Here is a 19,010-nt window from a genome sequence, read left to right on the forward strand (position 1 = left end):
TTTTGCCGAAAAAAACATATCAGACACAATTTATTATTTCAAGCAGAGCATTTTATATGTCTTAAAAGATGAGCTGGAGCTGATCAGAGACAAACAAAACACACACACGGCACACATTTAGATTTTAATGTACTTTAATTGATGATCACCAGGCTGTTTCCCTTTTACAATGAATCTGCAGTAGTTCTAGTTTTACCAGTTAGATTTAAAGAGACAGAGAGATATTGAATATTGCACTGAGGAAGAAAAACATAACTAAGATTAATACAATGCAAAAGAGAGAGAGAGAGATAGAGAGAGAGAGAGAGAATCGAACAGAACTACCAATACAGCGTCTTCTTAACAACATGTTAATAGGGCAAACAATAAAAGCACAGCCCAGTATTATATTACTGTAGGTCATTTCAGTACCAGTTAAGACAATTAGCTTTTTTTTCAAATATATCTCTTTAAAATAGCATTGTATTTTTTATTATTATTATTATTTCCATGTTAAACAATTACATTCAGGATTATAACTAAATAAATCACATGCAGATAGATTGGATGGACAGATGACACCATAGTGTGATCAAATGATATCTTCATTTAAATGCAGGTATGGCGATGAAATTAAACTGAAAGATGCACTTTTTTTTTCTTTCTGTATCTTGTCTGCGTTTGTTTCACTTTGAGGAGTTAGCAGTTTGTATCGTACTGTCACTAAAGTCAGCTAAAATGAACAGGTATCACAAGAAGAGGACCGTTTGTTTTATCTTTCAGGTTTGTTCTTTTTTTTCTCCAGAGCGATATTTACACGTCTGTGTACAGTACATACGCGTACATGTAGCTTCAGTGTAGTTTTACTGATGGTTTTTTGAGTCTGCGTGTGTTTCAAGTCATATTCAGGAAAAGTTGCAGCTGCAGTTAGTACTATTTTTGTGTTACTGTTGGTCTGTTTGTTGTGGGATCTCTGTTGCTCTCTGACTCGTCAAAAGTCACACTCGTCTCCTCCTCGGGGACAGAACCGTCCCTGAAATGACAGAGGTCAGTGTCCGCCCACTCCATGTGCTCCCTAAGGTTTATTTCTGTCTAGGTTTGTGAGGGTGTTTCCTTTTTTTTTTTTGTTATTTATTTATTCTTTTTTTTTTATCACTTGTTTTGATCCAGCAGCATTCGCATGGTAGTACCAACTCTACATTCAGAAAAATAGATCTCCTGTATAGTGCATTCAGCTTCTGTGCGGTCACACAGTTCAGTATTGAGCGATTCACAGCGGTCTGCTGACGCCTTGAGAGGAAAAATCTCAAAGCCGGGCTATTTGGAATCTGCCAACTTAAAAACATTATTCAAAGACATCATACAACATTTCCGACCATCCACAAAATCTGACCATACACTGAAAAAGCTTCTTCCTGTCTCTTTGGACACATTTCCAGACAGCGTCGAAGAAGGGCTGAAAGGGACTGATCGGCTTACAAACACTCATAAACTGTTTACAAGGGAGTCAATTTGATCGTGTGCACGTCGTAATCTGGCCTTCAGTTAATAAACACCCCTCTAGACGAGGGTGTGTGTACTTGTGCGTTCCCAGCTGTTTAATATAGACCCTGCATCGAACTCTTCCCAAGTGGGTTAAAAAAAGCAATGTCTGCCTCTTAAACAGTGCATAATGGGAAAGTATAATGCTTAGAAAAATAACATTCAGCGGCAACCTTGTGAATCTTTGATTTGAAGCTGAGGGAGGCCGGGCAGAGACGGAGCACAGAGGCTTTAAAAGATAAGGTTTGAACTTAGGTGTGAGCAAGGGGAGGGAAATGGCACTGGTCCCAGGCTGGCACAGACTGACCACATGTCTTCTGTGGATTTACCATCAGAGAAGGGAATTCAATAGTGAGCGAGCAGAGGATCCTCCCTGCTTTTAGTTTGCAACTTCCTGTCAATCAATCTGTCATCGGACACTCAAACAAAGTATCTCGTCCAGCCTGCCAAACCTGCCCCCAAGCCTCAAATCAAAACAACACAACAAAGCAAAACTAACAAGCTTGCGAGGAGCCATCTCGGCAGATATGTACTTCTTATTTTGACCAAAACAAAAAAATAATCAGAATTAAATTAACTTTGCAGCACAGGTTTAGAAAAAACAAACCAGAATGGATCGCAAAGAAAAATTAAAGTATAAATTAAGAAATATAACTCGGCCACTAGTAAAGTTAACGTGTGCATATGTGCATTCTCTCCAGTCTGTCTGTGAACTAACAAAAATACCTCTCACACTCGCTGATCCATGCTCTGTTATAAAAACAGCTACTCTGTGCGTGTCGTATACTCGCACACAAGAACGACTTCATAAACATTCCTACTTTATAACTGCTTCCAGTACAGTCGTAATCATTCACATTCATGCTCTCTGTACACATTACTCTGGGATTAAGATTAGGTAATTGCTTTATATTAAGCTGTTGCTCAGTCGGGAGAAACGTTTTGTACATTTCCTATATTTATATATATTTTTATACAATCTAATCTCTGCTACTTCTCTTACTCGCAACTGCAAACAAAAATCCAACTCTCACACCGCTTTAAAGTACATTCCTATTTGGTGCAATACTTTGCTCGAAGACATTCACATTGGTTTGACAGTGGCGTTCCAGAATGTGGAATTAATGCTTAATTGGAGTCTACAGCTCCGAAGGTATTACCAAAGTTTGTATTACTATTTGAGACTATCCTGGGTGTGGATAAGGTTTGTGCGTTTACTGTATGAACTGATTGGTCCTCGGTTTCAAAGTCCTGCATTTGGTTTCTTTGAATTTACCCTGGCTCTGCTTCAAAATGGCTGACATGTCCTTTGAATACCCCCCTCGCTCCAAAACCAGCAAGCTAAAGGCACGTGAAAGAAGCCTCCTGTAACACACCTCACATCATTATTTTCTTCCTTGATAAATATAAATATTGCGTTCCCTCTGAGGGGACGAGCAGTCAAGCTTCCATTGCTACATTTGTCACAGGTCACTGCTTGTATTTTTCCATCGCTTTGTGATGTCAGAGACGGAGACGGTAAAATGTAGCTGAACAGGAGGAAATGACAAAAATGCTAATTTAACCTTCTCAAAAAACATTCGCCTCAGGATCATAATTTGCTGCGTCATCACAAAATATATAATTTAGTCAACATAACCTCTGTATTGATATAGAAACATTAACCTTATATGTATACTGGAGTACATACAACCAACAAAGACCATGATAAGACTGAAAGAGGAACCGTTACATCCAGCAGAGATATGATTAGTGTACAAACGTCGTCCCTTTGCCTGGCGCCTATTGTATTCACTTGAGCGTAGACAGCCAAACAGTGTAGTAACCTATCTGCACTAAACTGCATTCCACACTTGAAGGCTGGCTAAACAAAGGATTAACCCTATGCAGTTCTGACAGAGTCTGAGCTAAATTGCAAGCATCATGCACCAGCAAAGCTGTGAAAGCCGAAAGAGAAAGATTTCAAACAGTGGCGACTTTAGGCACCCCCTAAAACTTCATCACAAAATGACAAGAAGGAATATGTTTTTTTGTTTTTTTACATAACATCAATTTATGTCTCTATTGAGTTATTCCAAAAACTACTGTTGCGTGAGCAGAACTGCACTGGATGGGTTTCGTCATGTGCACAGATGGAAAAAAAAAGCTTCAAATGAAGAAACATACGCAACATTTCAACTCTTATAAAACACTGTATAAAGAAATAATTGATCAATGATGAATTTAGGAGACATTTTCGAGAAATATGACGTCTTCAACAGTGTTTTGGCACTTGTTTTGGACTCCCCACTTCCCAATAATTACATTTCAGATTTTATTATGATAATAGGCAACCGTTTCAGAACTACCCTTTACTAATCAGGAGCTTAACTGTGGAGTTTTTGAGATAACGATGGGTATTTGTTATTACGTATGCGGCAAAGGAAGCTTTTAAGAGTAATTATGTTATTCAAATGATTTTTTTTGTACTATTGGTGCTAGTATAATAGATGTGTGAGGGCAAACAGGTAACTCGCAGAAAAAACAAACATAAACGTAGGTTATTATTTGCAAGATAACCCCACACTGTCACACAGAGCACAAACCCAGAGTTCTGACTTTAATCTCAGCTAACATAAACTAGTGTATTGAGGGCTGCAGCAAATGCGTTTGAGACTGATACCATGAGCGAGCGAGAAGCTTTGAAGAAGCCGCGAGAGTGCTGTTCGCTCTCGCTTTACCTCCAGTGAGGACAGATGACAGGGAGGGGGGAGGGTTGGGAGGGGAGGGGGGAGAGCACAGCACGGCTCATGAAGCTCAAAATTCGATCTTGCAGGCAGGGAAGGACTCATCCTGCATAACTACGGTGCTGCTGGAGGCCAGAACCATGATGTTTAGATCCTGCTGCTTCTCGTGGGTCTGCTGGTACCATTCCCGGGTCACCTCCGTGTCATGGGTTGGGATAAGAGTCACCTGGCCAGGACAGAGGGAAAACAAAATGAGAAGGGAGACTGTGTGAGGAAGGGACGGAGAAAAGACATCAGCCATAACTTTAAAAAAACTAACTTTGCCTTGCTTAGTTTACCTGAGTTTAAAGTCTAGTAATGAAGGCAAACAGCCGACCTGGCTCTGACCAAAGACAACAAAATTAGCCTATGGTCAGTACCTCTTAAGCACATTAAGTTATTTACTTAAGGTTACATCTTGTTTGTTTGATCGGTTCACAAAACAAAGGTCACAAAGACAAGTTGTGGTTATGTGAAGGAATGTTTAATGGCCTAACTGAATAAGTGTTTTTCACAGAATGTCAGAACATTCCTGTAAGAACATGTCTTCAGTTTTTGATGATGATATCTACTAAGTAGTAATGACCATTAGGACTCATTATAGTTATATTTAGGACCCATTTAGTTTCATAAACAACTTGTATTTTTAAATGAAAGTTTAATCAAGGTCTAGCTAAAGCATTGAACTTTTTCCAGGGGAAGAAAGTATTTGCAGCTTTCATTAATCCATCCATCTATCTAGAAAATGCATTTTCTTTGGCTTATCCGCTCCACTTGCAGTGGCAGCAGGCTAAGCAAGGCATTCCAAAAACCCCTTTCCCCAGCAACGTTTCCCTCCTCCTGGCCATCTCTTGGCATTCCCAGGCCAGATGAGATATGTAATCCCTTGAGCGTGCCCGGTAAACCCTAAAAAGGAAGGCCCACGGGAGGCATCCTTTTCAGATGTCCGAACCATCTCAGATTGCTCTTTCCCGGCAAAGGAGCAGTGGTTCTACTCAGAGCTCCTTACCCCAATCTCAAAGGCTCAGCTCAGCAACCCTGCTGAGGAATCTCATTAAGGCCACTTGTCTCCGCAATCTCAATCTTGAGGTCACTGCCCCAAGCTCATGACAATAGGTGAGGTACCTGAATGCCTGAATCGCTGCTGACTCTGTACCAGATACTTGGATATCTTAGATACTCGAATGTAACAGTCTGATTACACAAACAGAACCACATCATCTGCAAACAGATGAAAATAACAAATACATCCTACACAGAATCAGTGTCCAGGAACAACCCTGGCGGCAGAGGCCAACACTGAAAACATGTTTGTGTTTGTTCCGAGGATACAGACACAGCTCTCACTTTTGTTATTTAAGAACCAGGTGGCTCGTAGCAGTGGCCCTACCCCCCAAAGGATCCCTATGGGAAGTGGTCATAGGCCAAAAACACATGTAGACTTGATAAACTCCCCCCTTATACCTGATGAGGTATTTAAGACAACAAGGAACCTCTGTTACCCGAGCTCCACTACTGCTGGGTCATGTCAGGCCGGTGAATTGCAAAACACAGTAGCAAGGACAGCTTCGGCTCCTCTCTTAAGTATTTTGCCCCCAAGCTGCCCTGGCTAGCCCTTTCTGAGTAAAGAGTGACGCTTAAGGTCAAAGGGGGGGGCGCAGATGACTGTCGTTACCTGTACTTAGTTGATGTCTGTGACCAGATGTGGTCAGTAAGTCTATTACAGCCACGGTACACTGCAGGTTAAAAGAACTGAGCACGAGCCTTCAGAATTGAGGGGACTTGCCGCAGAGAAACACTTAAGACGTGTCAACTCTCCTGTTAAGAGTATCTTCCTTCCAATGATGAGTTAACCTGGGTATGAGAAATTCTACAACAGTAACGTTGCAATGGTAAAACCCTGATCCACTGTTCCACGGCATGGAAGGAATCGGCAATGTTCCTTCTGTATCCCAGGTTGGACAATCTTCTTGACTACCTCAGCCTCAACACCAATGTTAAGCCTGTGCTCCTGAGCTTGACCTTTAATGTCATTTAGGCATGAGGACCTGTAGCCAGCCTCTCAGTCAGTCAGTAACTTTGGGAAAACTTGAAAGCGCACAGTAGGTGAAATTATGACGAAGACAGCAGGTAAATACCTGTAAATTGGAGCCCCACTGAGCTTTGCCCTCCAGCAGGGCGTCGAGAACTCCACGACTGGGCTCTCCGCTGCCTGGGTCATTCCCGCTCACAACGTAGTACGCAGCTCGCACTCTCTTAAAGAACTCCTGGTCCACGTTCTTTGCACTGCAGTGGTTTGGCACATAAGCCAGGTCGACATAGACAGGTGGTCCAGGGGGGACGACTGAGCTTGTTTTCTGGGAATTGTTGGCTGGAAGTGAACAAGAATATAAACAAATCATCATTACAGGGTGATTGTAGAAGGAGCAGAAGTGCAATCAAATTTGTTTTCTGATTTAATCTGATGTGAAGGCAGTTTGTGTCAGCCCAGAAATAGTTATGAAGGTAAACTCTACTTGTGCTGCCTCATATGAAGAGGTTAACATACCTGAACTGCTCTTGACACCATTGACCAAGCCTTTCCCTCCCATGTCACTCCTAGCGCTGTGGGTCTCAGACATCTTATTCATCCTGGAGCTTCGTTCTGTGTCCCTCCTCCTGAGTGAGGCAGATCGAGGTGAGGCTGAGTCCTTGGAAGTCTGCTTCACTGGCGTATAGGACCTCTTCCTGACTTCATTCTTCCGAGCTGGTGAAGCTGACTTGGGTTTGCTCTTCCTAAGGCCCTTGGTTGTCTTATGCTCCTTTTTAAGAAGTTTCTCTGTGCTGCTGTGGTCATTGATAAGAGCCTCTGGATCTACCATGCACACATCTGGGTGGGGAGGGTGGGGATGAGGGTCTTTCATCGGGGTAGGTAGTGGATCGTGAGTCTTCTGAGCTGCCCTTGGTGATGGAGGATGGTGACCTCCTGCAGCTCCAGATGCAGATAATTTGTCCACTGGCAGATGCTCAGCGTCTTCGTCTGAGTCCAGATTTCCTTCGGCTGTTATGGACGGACACTCCTCGGTTTCTGGAGGCACGTCAGAGTCGGACTGTGTAGGCAATGACTCACTCACGGATGTCGGAGGTGTTTCCTCTCCAGCTAACGTCACAGCCAAGCCAGAAGACATGCCGCCAGGCAGCTGGTGTGGCCCTTGTCCAGAGTCTCCGTGGTGACTCGGAGGATGGTGGCGCCTCTGCTTGTGCGACCTCCTCTTCACAGAGTGTTGCTCCTGATCATCCTCGTCCCCTTCTTGGGAATGGTCACTGTGGCCGTCCTCCTCGCCCTCGTCACTCGAGAGCAGATGAGGGCTCGGGTTGATGAACGACGGCGACAGTTCTCCTTTGCGATGTTTATATTCGCAGGAGGAGAAGCCAGTATGAGAGGCAGAGGAGGAGGTGGCTCCAGTGTTCAAGTCAGAGGGACGATCAGATCTTTTGCTAGAAGTTTCTGTGTAATAGGTTTCTTTTGAGGAAGAAGTAGAGGTACTGTGGACACTGGCTACCCATTCCATTGCTTCCTCCTCCACCTCCTCATCATCATCACCATAACCTTTGGGAGGGGCACTTGGGTAGTCTTCAGGCCTCTGTAGTAGCTCCCAATCAGATATGCTGCTCCTTCTCCTCACCTCTAATCTCTCTGTTGGCATTTCCAACAAGCTTTTCCCCTCCTCTCTTTCTTCCTCTTCTTTTTTACCATCTTCTGCTTTTTCACTCAGCTTTGGAACAGCTGCTGTCTTCTCCTCTGTGCTGTCTTTACATGTCTTTTCTTCAGGTTTCAGCTTGCCTTCGTCCTTAGCAGTCTCCGTCTTCTCCTCTTTTGTTTCTTTTTCCGACACCTTCGCATCTTCCTTCAAAGATGCAGTAGCTTCTTTTGTCTTGTCCTCTGGTGTCTTCTCCTTTTTCTCTTCATCCTCCGTTGTTTTAGACACATCTGTTTTGGCAAATGAGGTTTTGCTATCTCCTTTATCACACAGTGATGTAACTGAGGCTGTTTGTTGAGTTGTTTCTATTACCGAGTCAGGTTTAGACACGACAGTCGTAGAGGTGACGGTAATGGTCTTCTCTGTGGATTGTATTGTACTTTCAGCCAGAGGTGACTCGGTTGTGGATGAAAAAGTCTCTTTTTGCTCAGCCACTTTGGTTTTTTGACATTCAATACGACATGGTAGGGTGCTGTCCTCCATTCCAAGTGTGTCAGGCGCCACGTCTTGTACTGACCCGTGGCAGACCCTGTCAGAGGAGTCAGCCCTTTGGAGAGGAGAGACATCAAAGCAAGTCTCTGATGTGGATACACTCTCTGATACCTTTACTGGTTCTAAACTTTCTCGAGGTGGTGCTGTGGAGGACGTTGAAATCCTTGTCTCTAACATATAAAAACTATCGGTGCTTGACTTTGTGTCTGTTTTAGGCTTTGCAGAACTGCTTTCATCCTCAGCCTGCTTGGCAGTGGTAGACGAGCCTGGAGATGATGGTTTGGTCTCATCAAACTGGCTAGGTGAGGAGATTTTAGTTGCGGGTTTTGTTGTCACCTCCATGTACTCATCCCTCTGAAATCCTCCAAAGCAGGAGCTTGTAGACTCCGTTTTGAACGACGGCTCCTCTTTTGCAAGAGGTAGCTCAGACCTTGAATGTGTTGTGAAAGTTTCAACTTTGTCTCCGAAGTCTTTCCTAAAAGGGGCAGAAGTTGAGGCTGTGGATGAATAACTGTACGATGTGGAGGAATATGTTGACGTTGAGTATGTTAAGGTGGTGTACGTGCAGGCTGAGGTAGTTCCCTGCTGTTTTGTTGTTACATTTGAGGTCTGCCTCTCATCTTGACTTTCTTCCTGGATGTGTCTTTGACTTAAATACTTTTCATCACTATGTTTGGATAGTTGGGAGGCATCTGAGAGCACAGAGGGTTCCTCCTTTGACTCTACTTGACTCTTCTCACTGTATAAATGCTCAGTATAGCCCACAGATCTGCTCTGTCCAATATCTGCATAGCTACTTGTTAGCGGAGGAGAGGAGCTACATGTAGCCTTGGACGTTGGTTCTGAATCGTCAGGTGGCGAAGAGACGCCTGCAATACCGCTTGTGGACACTGCTGGAGAAGATTCCTTTGTCAAATAGCTCGGCGACACAGGCACTTTGTCTTGATCAGCTTTTGTTGACTGTAGTACTTCAGAGGAAGTAAATTCCTCTGCTGACGACAACCTTCTCTTTGTGGTAGGCGCAGGAGACAACAGGTTTCTGTCTGTCTCCTCTGCTTTCTTTGTTTCAGGAAGTTGTGGCGCATCTGATATAGTCAAACAGCTTCCGTCCACTTTGTGAGCGCTTGGGTCTGGTGACGTCATCGTTTTACCAACATCTTCACTGCTTGTATCAGCAGGTTTGGATGTGGCTCCCTTGCCGGCTGTATCGTCTTCTTTAAGGGGTGTTGTTTCAGGAGAAGGTGGTTTTTTGCTCGAGTCCTGCTTGTCTGTCTCTGTGACTTTAGAAGATGGCGCATCATCAGATGTCGGTTTACAAATCGTTTCCTCTTTAAGGATGCTTGAGTCAGGCGACTTTTTGAGGTCCTCTGCCTCTGCTAACGTAGCATCATCAGAGCCTCGTCTGCACATTTCTTTTTCAGACTGTTCTCGGGCACCCTTTTCCACATCTACGTCACTTGAGACCTCCTCTTCTTCCTCCTCTTCCTCATCTTCGTCATCATCATCAACATTGAAATCTTCTCCCTCTACAAGTAACCTTTTATCTATCATGCTCTCTTTTCCTTCAGGAAAGTCTAACGTTGATTTAGAAGTGGCAGAGCTACTGATTTGACTATTGTCAGATACTAGAACATTATCATCTATATCGTGTCCTGAATATGTGGCCGCAGATTCAGTCCTCGAGACGCTTGAAGCTTCCTCTTTCTCTAAGGGTGATGCTTGTTGAGGTAAAATGTCTTTTTCTGCAGGAGAACGGCGACCAGAAGGGGATCCGTCTCTTTCATAATCAGCGGACTCCATTTTGTCTTTGTGCGACTCAGCAGATTTCTCTTTTTCCTTTTCTGTTTCCTTATCTGACAACTCTCCAAAGGCTGCAGGAGCAGCCGGAACTTGGCTACCGAGATCTGATTGGCTCCATGATGGAGAGGTTGTTTCTTGTCTTAATGATGTGCCTGTTGATTGTGGAGCAGCAGTGGTAGAAACCTTATCGCTTTCTCCTGTCGCCCCAGTTTGAGGAGCTGCTGCAGCACCTTCCATCATATCCTCTTTCTCCTTCTCTGTTTTTTCCGGTTTGTCCTCTTTGGGACTGAAAGAATAAGACTCAGCAGCCAGGGACATTTTGTTATCTTGGGTGTCCACGGATGAAAGGTTCTTATCAACATAAGGTGTTTCCGGTCTTTCTTCTCTCTCACTCTCCTCCTCTTGGCCTTTTTCTCTATCTTCATATGTAGGCGAGGCACTTTGGCTGTGGTGGCTGCTTCTTTCACTCTCTGCGAGGGACACCGGACTGTAGTCTACTCTACTGAAGGACAGAGGCTCTTCTTTGTACTGATCATCCAGGAGGAACATGGCTCCTCCAGCCTCTGCCTGGCTTGCTCTTCTGTTATCATCAATACCCATATCCAAGGTGTGATCAAAACCTAGAGAAACTTCGCTTTCTTCTCTAGAGTCCGAGCCATGATCCTTCGGAATGGGCTTTTCATACGGATCGTACTTGGACGCAGCGACGGTTTGCTTTTCGTCTTCAAGGCTTTCGCCGACAGTTTCCTTCTCTGAGGTCGATTTCTCAACGCTCTCCTTTTTTGCTGCGTCTGATTTCACAACTTCAGTGTGGCCGGCGTCCTGAGAATCTTTGTCCAGCACAAAATAAGAGCAAGGCTGCGATAATCCCGGAGAAGCAACTTCTCGCTCTCCTTCCATCTCCCTCTCTGCTTCCTTTACTGGTTTCTCATCCACCTTTGTCTTTTCTGTAGCGCTGACTATCTGTTTCTCTTGTTGTGGTGTGTCCTCCATACTGGACTGGCTCTCGGTGCTCGAAAGCGTGCTGCTCCTGTGTTGGCTGTCGGTGCTTGATACTGTTGACAACACAGGCTTTTTCTCAGTTGAGTCTAATGTTGGCTCTGTTTTTCCTGCGGGGATATCAGAGGCCGTTTCTTGTTTTGGAACAGAGGTCGCCTCCTCCTTTGATGTGACGATATCAAAAGAGGGCTCTGGCTGGGCGAGTGGAGCAGGTGTGATTTCTGTTTTCACATCTTTGCCTGCTTCGGGTGAGAGTCTGGATTCTTCTTTCCCGAACTCTTTGATGTCTTCATCAATGGAAGGTTCCTGCATTGTAAGCGTTGGTATGATCACTGTGATCTTTTGTGTTACTGGTTGTTTAGTTTGGTCACTTGTCTGTAGTGTTGGGGAAGACGGCTGACCCGCAGAGGAGACGTCATGTTCTGTTTTTCTCGGCTCCACTGACAAAGGTCTGGAGCCCGCTCCCCCCATACAAATGTCCTCCTCATCTTCATCTTCCCTGTCTTCATCAGAGGACTGAACCACAAACGCAGGTTTGTAATCTGACTTGGATGCCGATGCTGCTTCCTCCAGCGCTGCTTGAGCAGGTTGTTTAGTTGCTTTGTCCAGCTCTTTCTCTTGTAACTCTTCTCGCTCCCATTTCTCCTCTTTGGTGAGGTCTGCATCGGAGGAGTCGCACTTTTCCTTTTCAGCGATCTCATCTGATTTCACGTCCTTCTCTTTAATTGTCTTTTCATCTTCTGGTTTTGTCTTTTCATCTTTGATGTCTTCATAGGTGTATTCTTTTTCTTGCTCCTTTTCCATTTTCTGTTCTTTGCTCAGCTCAGCAACATGAGCGTCGTCCTTTTCTTTCTCCATCTTATCTTCCTGACTTATAATGACCTTTGCTTCTTTGTCTTGTCCCTTGCCCTCTTCCTGCATTTGGCTGGGAGACACACAAATGTCATCTTTTGCTGGTTTTATGTCTTCACTTGCAGAAATGTCTTTCTGCATTTCTGTTGATGTAGCACCAAGAGTGTCCTTCTCCTTCTGAGACACGGTTTCTTCATGTATATGCTCATCACTGACGTCGCAAATATCCTTTTTAGTTTCCTTCTTCTCTAAGGTCTGAGAAACGGGAAGATCTGCCTCTTTTTTATCATCTGTCTTAGATTCAGACTCTGAAGGAGAATCATCTTTCCCCTTTGGCTCATCTTTGGTGCTATCTGTTAGCGTGTGCGTCTCCTTCTCTGTCACCTGTTTGATGGATTCAGCTTCACAGCTGCCCTGTTGGGCGACATCTTTAATTCCCTCCTTCGTGGTTTCGACTTCAGATGACTCTTTCTCATCTTTGGGCTGCTCAACACTTGAGTCTATTACTTTCTCCTTTTCAGTGTCTTTATCCTTAATTTCATCCAAAACGGGTTTGTGGTCAGAGACGTCGCCCTTCGACTCCTCTTTAGCCTCCTGTTTGTCAGAGATGCCAACTTTTTCCGCCTCTTTGTCATCCTTCGTGGTTTTAACAGAAGTATCGTCTATGTCTTTTTCCTTCTGCTCCTTAATAGATGCGTCACTCTTTTCTTTCTCTGTTTCTGCCGCTTCCTCTTCTACCTTAACTTCTTTATCGTCCTTTGGGATTTCTTTTGCCTCCTCCTTGATGAGTTTCACATCGGATGCATCATCTTTCAATTCTACCTTCTCCTCATCTGCGAGCGGTGTTACACCGTCTTTGCTTTCCTCCTCCTTGGTAGGTTTGATATCAGCAATTTCATCCTTAACTACTGTATCTGTTTCTTCCTTGGTGTATTCGATAGCATCACTGTGATCTTGAACAGAGACATCCTCCTCCTTTGATGCTTTCACAGTTACAGTTTCCTCTTTATCTGCTGCTTTCTCCTTTTCTCCTTCCGTGATTTTGACAGAAATATCTTCGCTGATTTCTTTCTCTGTTTCGTCTTGCGTGGCCGTTTTAGAAATGGAAGCGTCATCCTTTGTGCTCATTTCATCCTTGGATATTTTGACAGCAGAAATATCTTCACTCATCATTACTTCCTCTTCCTCAGTCTTGGTGGGTTTGTCGGCAGAAGTGACGTCTTTATCTTGGATTGTTTCTTGCCCCTTTTCTTCCTCCGTGACGGGTTTGACAGCCTCTTTGAGGATGTCTTTTGCTTCTACCTTGGTTGATGTGTCAGAGAAATCGTCATCTTTACATACTGTCACACGCTGTTCCTCCACACTAGGTGGTTTTATTGCTGCGGTATCACCTTCACTTGTCTCTTGTTCCTTGTCTTCTCCAGCTGTTGGTTTAACAGCAGAAGCATCTTCGTGACTCGGCAGTTGATCTTTTTGCTCTGCCATGGTAAGTTTTGTTTCAGCCGTATCATCTTTACTTTCCTCTTGTTCCTTTTCTTCTCCAGCTGCTGGTTTAACAGCAGAAGCATCTTCTTGACTAGGCAGTTGATCTTTTTCTTCTGCCGTGGTTAGTTTTATAGCTGCAGTATCATCTTTACTTGTGTCGTCCTTCATGTCTTCTTCTGTAGGAGGTTTGGAGATTTTAGCATCATCCTTGCTTGTTGTCTTATCTCCTTCCTGATCCTCGGAGACTTTGGTGTCAGAAATATCCTCTTTACTTGTCTCTTTGTCTTTTTCTTGCTCCGTGGTTGGCTTCGCAGAAAGAGTCTCATCTTTACTCACTGATACTGTTGTTTCCTCCGTCTTGGTAGGACTGATGGTTGAGATAGTATCACTACAAATCTCTTGCCCCTTGTCCTCTGTCTTTGTTACAGCAGGCGTGTCATCCTTGCAAATAATTTCTTCTTCTTTGGTGGGTTTAGCAACAGCGACGTCAACCACTTCCTCCTTTTCTTTCAGCTCGTCTTTAAAGGGCTTGGTAGCAGAATCATCTGTCTTTTCCATGTCTTTGTCCTCTTTCTTATCTTCTGTCACTTTGATGTCAGACGTTTCTTTCTTCTCATCTTTAGTAGGCTCAATAATGGGCACATCGTCCTTCTTTGCCTCCTCCTTCGAGTCCTCTTTAACAGGCTCGATATCTGTGGTGTGGACTTTTTCAATCTCTTTTTCTTCAGTTGCGATAAAGCCAACATCTATGGTATCCACTTTTTCTGTCTCTTTCTTCTCCTCCTCTTTTAAAATCGTACTGTCAGACACTTCAACCTCTGTCTCCTTAACCTCGTCTTTGGTCTTGAGGTCAAGCTTGTCATCTTCTTTTGTATCTTTCTGCTCGTCTTTGATTTGTTTGGCCTCAGAGGGAACAATTTCCATCTCTGCACCTTTTGTTGTTTTGACTTCAGGACTTTCCGGCTCTGTCTGTTCATCTTTCACGGCAATTTCCTTTTCAATTTTCTCTTCTTTTAAAGGTTTAATATCATCATCCTTTACTGCTTCCTTCTCTGCTTTCTCATCCGCGGTGGACTCGACAGCAGAAATGTCAGATACCTGTTTCTGCTCATCCTTGATTTTTATGACATCGGGGGTGTCATCTTTTTCTTCCGCCTGTTCTGCCTTGACGGTTTGAAGGGCAAGTTTGTCATCATGATCATCGTCATCATCTTTCTTGTTATCATCATCATCAGGGGAACCACTTTCCCTCTCTGGAAATTTACCTTGAAGAGGCACTTGAGGTTCTTTCTCTTGGAGCCCTTTGTCAACCACTTCATCACTTTGTGCAGATGGCGGGAGGGAATCCGTCTCTGACACGGGCGGCTGAACCTCTGTTGAAGACGCGGCAACAATGGGTACCGTTTCTGCCTCTTTGCCTTCATCTTTTGCTACTGGTGAAGTCTCCTTTTCTGGCTCCTTCGTCACTGAGACCTCTTTTATGTCGAGTGATTTGTCCAAAGACGCTGAAACATCCACTTGAGGCTGATCTGGTTTCTGTTTGCCGTCATCTTTTTGCGCCTCAGTTTCTGCTTCATCTTTCTTTTGAGTTGTGTCTTCAGTTTGCTGCTCCAAATCAGGGACGTCCTTCAGCTTGTCTTCCACTGGTGATTGACGAAGTGGAGAGTGAGCTGCACTCGGTGGTCCGGACTGTGGAGGGGAGGCCATTTTCACAGTGATATCATCTGGACTGAAGCAGCGGTCTTCACTCTCTGAAGTTACTGAGTCAGATCCAAAAGGTCTAGTAGGCACAACCGATGAAATGTCTTTAGGTGCAACTGCATCTAGATTTTCTTCTTCAACTGGTAGATGAATTTGTTTACTGTCTTCAGCGGTTGCTGAAACCGTTGATACTGAGCTAGCCAACTTTTCAACATCTTTCTCTTTATCCTGTAATAGTTGAGATGCAGCATAGCCCTCTTGGAGTTTCTCAAGTGACATGTCAACATTTGGAGTTTGGTCCTCTTCCTCCTCTTCTTCTTCCTCCTCCTCATCAGGAGCATCGGGAGCTTTAGCGGCCACCTTAACTTCTGCAACAGGAAGCTGTAAGTCATCAGATGGAGACTTGGATTGTTTGTCGTCTTCTAAAGAAGGTGGCGAGAGAGTTCCTGCAGACAGCGGCTGCTCTTTGCCTTGGTCAGGTGACGTGGACACGGGAACGGGGCTTTTGGGTGGCTCTTCGGCTGTAGGTGCCACGGCCGACGTCACAGATTGGTCCTCGGCGATGGAAGTAGGGAAGGAGGATACTTTGTCGTACTCTGTGATGGACGTTGCAGAAGAGACATGCTCCTCTTCTGCCAGAGGAGCTGTGATGATGTTGGTGAACACCGAGACTTGCTCCTGCACACCTGGGATGAAGCCTTTCTCGGTCATAGCCGCAGCTTGCATCTCCTTCATCCCGTGAATGTTTACAAACGATCCGGTCTGATCCGGAACCGAGATGTCGTAAGCACCAACATCGTATTGAAGGTGTGGTATCCTGTCCTCTGCCTCCTCGTGAATCTCCTCGTCAGAGATGGTCTGCTCCGTCTCAGAGTAGCCGGGGATGGTCTCGTCTTGGATGTAGGAGATGGGTTCAGCTGCAGCCGCTCCTTGAGCTACTGAGGTTATGGGAGCTGTAGCCCCTCCAACATGTGACAGGTAGCCCTCTTCCTCCTCCTCTTCTTCTTGGTCTTTGGCTGCAATCTGAATATCAGAGACCATTTGTTCCTCAGCTGCATCTTCAGGTTTGACTTTGATCTCTTCATCTGCTATTACGTCTAAATCTTCTACCTCCTCCAGTTCAGCTTTCTCGACTGCCTCCTCCAACTCCTCCAACTCCTCCATCTGAAGCCCCTGTTTTGCCACAACCTTGGCTGTGAGATGTTCTGATTTCTCCATTTCTTCTATCTCATGCTTCGTGTCAAGCCCGTCGTCCGGTGTCTCCTTCCATTTAGATTCATCTTCCTCTTCACCGATTCCCATATCTTCCTCTACCTCCTCCTCCGCTTTCTTTTCGGCAGCTGGGGCCTCCTCTTCCCTCTCCTCCTCATCTTGAGATGCTGCTCCCTCATCCTCAAACTTTTGAGCTTCAATTTCTTTTTCTTGTGCCGACTCCTTTTCTTCAGCTTCTGGGGCCGACGCCTCCTTTTCTGGAGACTCTGTGCCAGGTGGAATTTCAGATACAGTTTCTTGTGCTTCCTGCTTCTCTTGGGTAAGGCTTTGTGATGTCGGTTCCAATGACAGCTCATTACTGTCAGATGGCTCTGCTGATTCAGCTACAGTATCAGCTTGTTTCAGTTCTTCAAACTCCTTGGTGAGGTCTTCAGGAGTTGAGAAAGTGGATATCCCCTCAACAGCTCCGTTCTGGATCGGCTGAGGTTGAATAATTTCTGGTTTTGGCTCTTCTTTCTTCGGTTCAGCAGGTTCAGCCTTTGCTGCTTTGACTTTTCCAGTCTTGGCTTTACTAGACACTTTAGCTTTATGTAATGTCTTTCTGACTTCCGGTGTAAGAGGTTTGAGGTCAGGCTTTGTAATTTTCCTCAACTCAGGCTTGGAAGAGTCCTTCTTCTTGTCCTCTTTCGACTTCACATCTTTCTTTTCATCTTTTTTAGCAGAGTCATCTTTCTTCACTCTCTTGATCTCTTTCTTTTCCTTGTCCTTTTTCTCATCCATCTTTGACAACCTTTCCTTGCTGTGCTTTTTCAAGGTTTTTTCTTTCAAGAGTTTTTTCTTTTCTGGCACATCAGTTTTGGATTTTATAGTTTTAGTTGGCTTTTTCTCCTCTGTCTTCTCTGATATATTTTCCTTGACAGAGTCGCTCTTTGCCTCCGTAGCGGCGGACACGTCATCCTGTCCTTCAGCTTCTTTCTTTGAGACCTTTGCAGTCGTCTTCGGGGACGACCTTAGACTCTCTTTACTGTCTGTCCTTTGCTTTAATTTGGTTTGTTTTATACCAGAGGGAGGAGCTCCTGAGGCAATGTCCTTTTGTGTGGCTACAGGATAGCGCAAGTAGTCAAGGTGCTTTAATTTTTCTAGCCCCTCCAGGATCTTGTTTTGTGGTGCATTCCCAGGGAAAAGCACTCTGATGATCTTTTCTGTAGGGCTGGCAGGAAGCCAGACAACTAGGGCTGTAACAGATGTCAGGTAGGGAACGGATATTTCTCCTTCTTTCCCATTTGGCAGCACAATACCAGTTTTGGCCTTGCTGTTGCCAGCCCACTTCTGCATTAAGAATTGCATCTCTTTGCTGTCTTTGACGGGGTTGAGAATAAACATGTCTAACCTTCCCACTCCCATCTTGTGAAACAAAGTAATGGGCTCAATGGTGTTGCTGACCACTCGAAAGAGAGGCTCCGGTTTGATTCCTAGTTTGTTAAGGTACTGCAAAGTCAGGGAGGCCTCTTCAATGCTGCGCTTGACTTTAAGGTTAGACTCTGGCATGCGCAGCTTCTCTGGCACGTTGAAAAACACCACACCGAGTTCAGGAGAGATCAGGTTCTTCATCCATTCATTATAGTTGGTGGAGTCTTGAGACTGCTCCTCTTCCTGTTCTGCTATTTTCCTCTGAAGCAGCCCGTTGATACCTGGGAGATTGTCGGCACCGATGTGTGTGAGCAGAATCGAGTCAATGCGGTCCAAGTGACGGACCAGCTTCCAGAAGCAGGACTTTCGTTCAGAGCCTCCATCCACTAAGATGTTGAAGCCATTCACCGCGAAGAGAGCGGAGTCTCCTCGTCCGCCGGGAAAGATGTAGCAACATGGCTTGGACAGTTTCAGGAAGCCCCCAGAGGTGGGTGGCTCCAAGAGGTCAAAAGGCGAAGGGACGTCGACCGTCTCAGAGATGTACTCTGTGAACTCAGTGACGCCCTCCATCTTGGGGAGAGCGGGGTCAGGGTTTAGTCTGTAGTCCAGGAACTCCCGCAAGGTCTGATGCTGTCCCAGGGAGCTCCAGCCCACCTCCCCGCGACAGGACACGGTAAGTGTAGCCTGCTGCTTGGGGGCTGCTGTGCCCAGTAAGTCACTGACCTGCCAGAAGGACACACCCATGAACAGCAGTCAGTAAGTTATAAGTGGTTAGACTTGTGTTGTAATGACATCAAAAACAAACTTGGATACAACAAAGCATGTACCTATCCCTTCATATTGAACTATTTTAAATACTAACACATATAAGTACAGGATAACTTCTCATCAGATTGCTGAAAGAGGTCAATTTGACTCACCCCAGGATCAGCAAAGACACGTGAAAAGGTCTGGTGGGTGAAAACCCCAGTTTGAAGGAGAAGGCCACCGTGATCTGAGCTCTGACCACTCAAGACCAGGAGCTTGTGTCCTG

At 45.0% G+C, this 19,010-nt stretch overlaps 1 protein-coding gene across 1 annotated transcript; it reads right to left on the reverse strand.

The window, feature by feature from the left end:
- Positions 1 to 116: 116 nt before the first annotated feature.
- Positions 117 to 18,576, reverse strand: LOC138612493 (microtubule-associated protein futsch-like). Its single transcript, XM_069685778.1, has 3 exons — positions 6,835 to 18,576; positions 6,425 to 6,657; positions 117 to 4,473 (listed from the first exon to the last, which is right to left on the reverse strand). Exons 1-3 carry the CDS (start codon positions 18,545 to 18,547, stop codon positions 4,318 to 4,320), a joined length of 12,102 nt encoding a protein of 4,033 aa, XP_069541879.1. The 5' UTR covers positions 18,548 to 18,576; the 3' UTR covers positions 117 to 4,317.
- Between the last annotated feature and the right edge of the window lie 434 nt (positions 18,577 to 19,010).

The sequence above is a fragment of the Semicossyphus pulcher genome, unplaced genomic scaffold (genome assembly GCF_022749685.1).
Source record: "Semicossyphus pulcher isolate SPU_LCO1_2020_fin unplaced genomic scaffold, fSemPul1.0.p SCAF_8, whole genome shotgun sequence".
NCBI lineage: Eukaryota > Metazoa > Chordata > Actinopteri > Labriformes > Labridae > Semicossyphus > Semicossyphus pulcher.

Bases quoted from the DNA above. Each gene is read 5' to 3' on its own strand.
- LOC138612493 (XM_069685778.1), bottom strand. From the start codon at position 18,547: ATGGAGGGCGTCACTGAGTTCACAGAGTACATCTCTGAGACGGTCGAC. The intron at 6,658-6,834 runs GTATGTTAACCT...GTTCACTTCCAG, and splicing joins TGGTGTCAAGAGCAGTTCAG to CCAACAATTCCCAGAAAACA. The intron at 4,474-6,424 runs GTATTTACCTGC...TGTCCTGGCCAG, and splicing joins AGTGGGGCTCCAATTTACAG to GTGACTCTTATCCCAACCCA.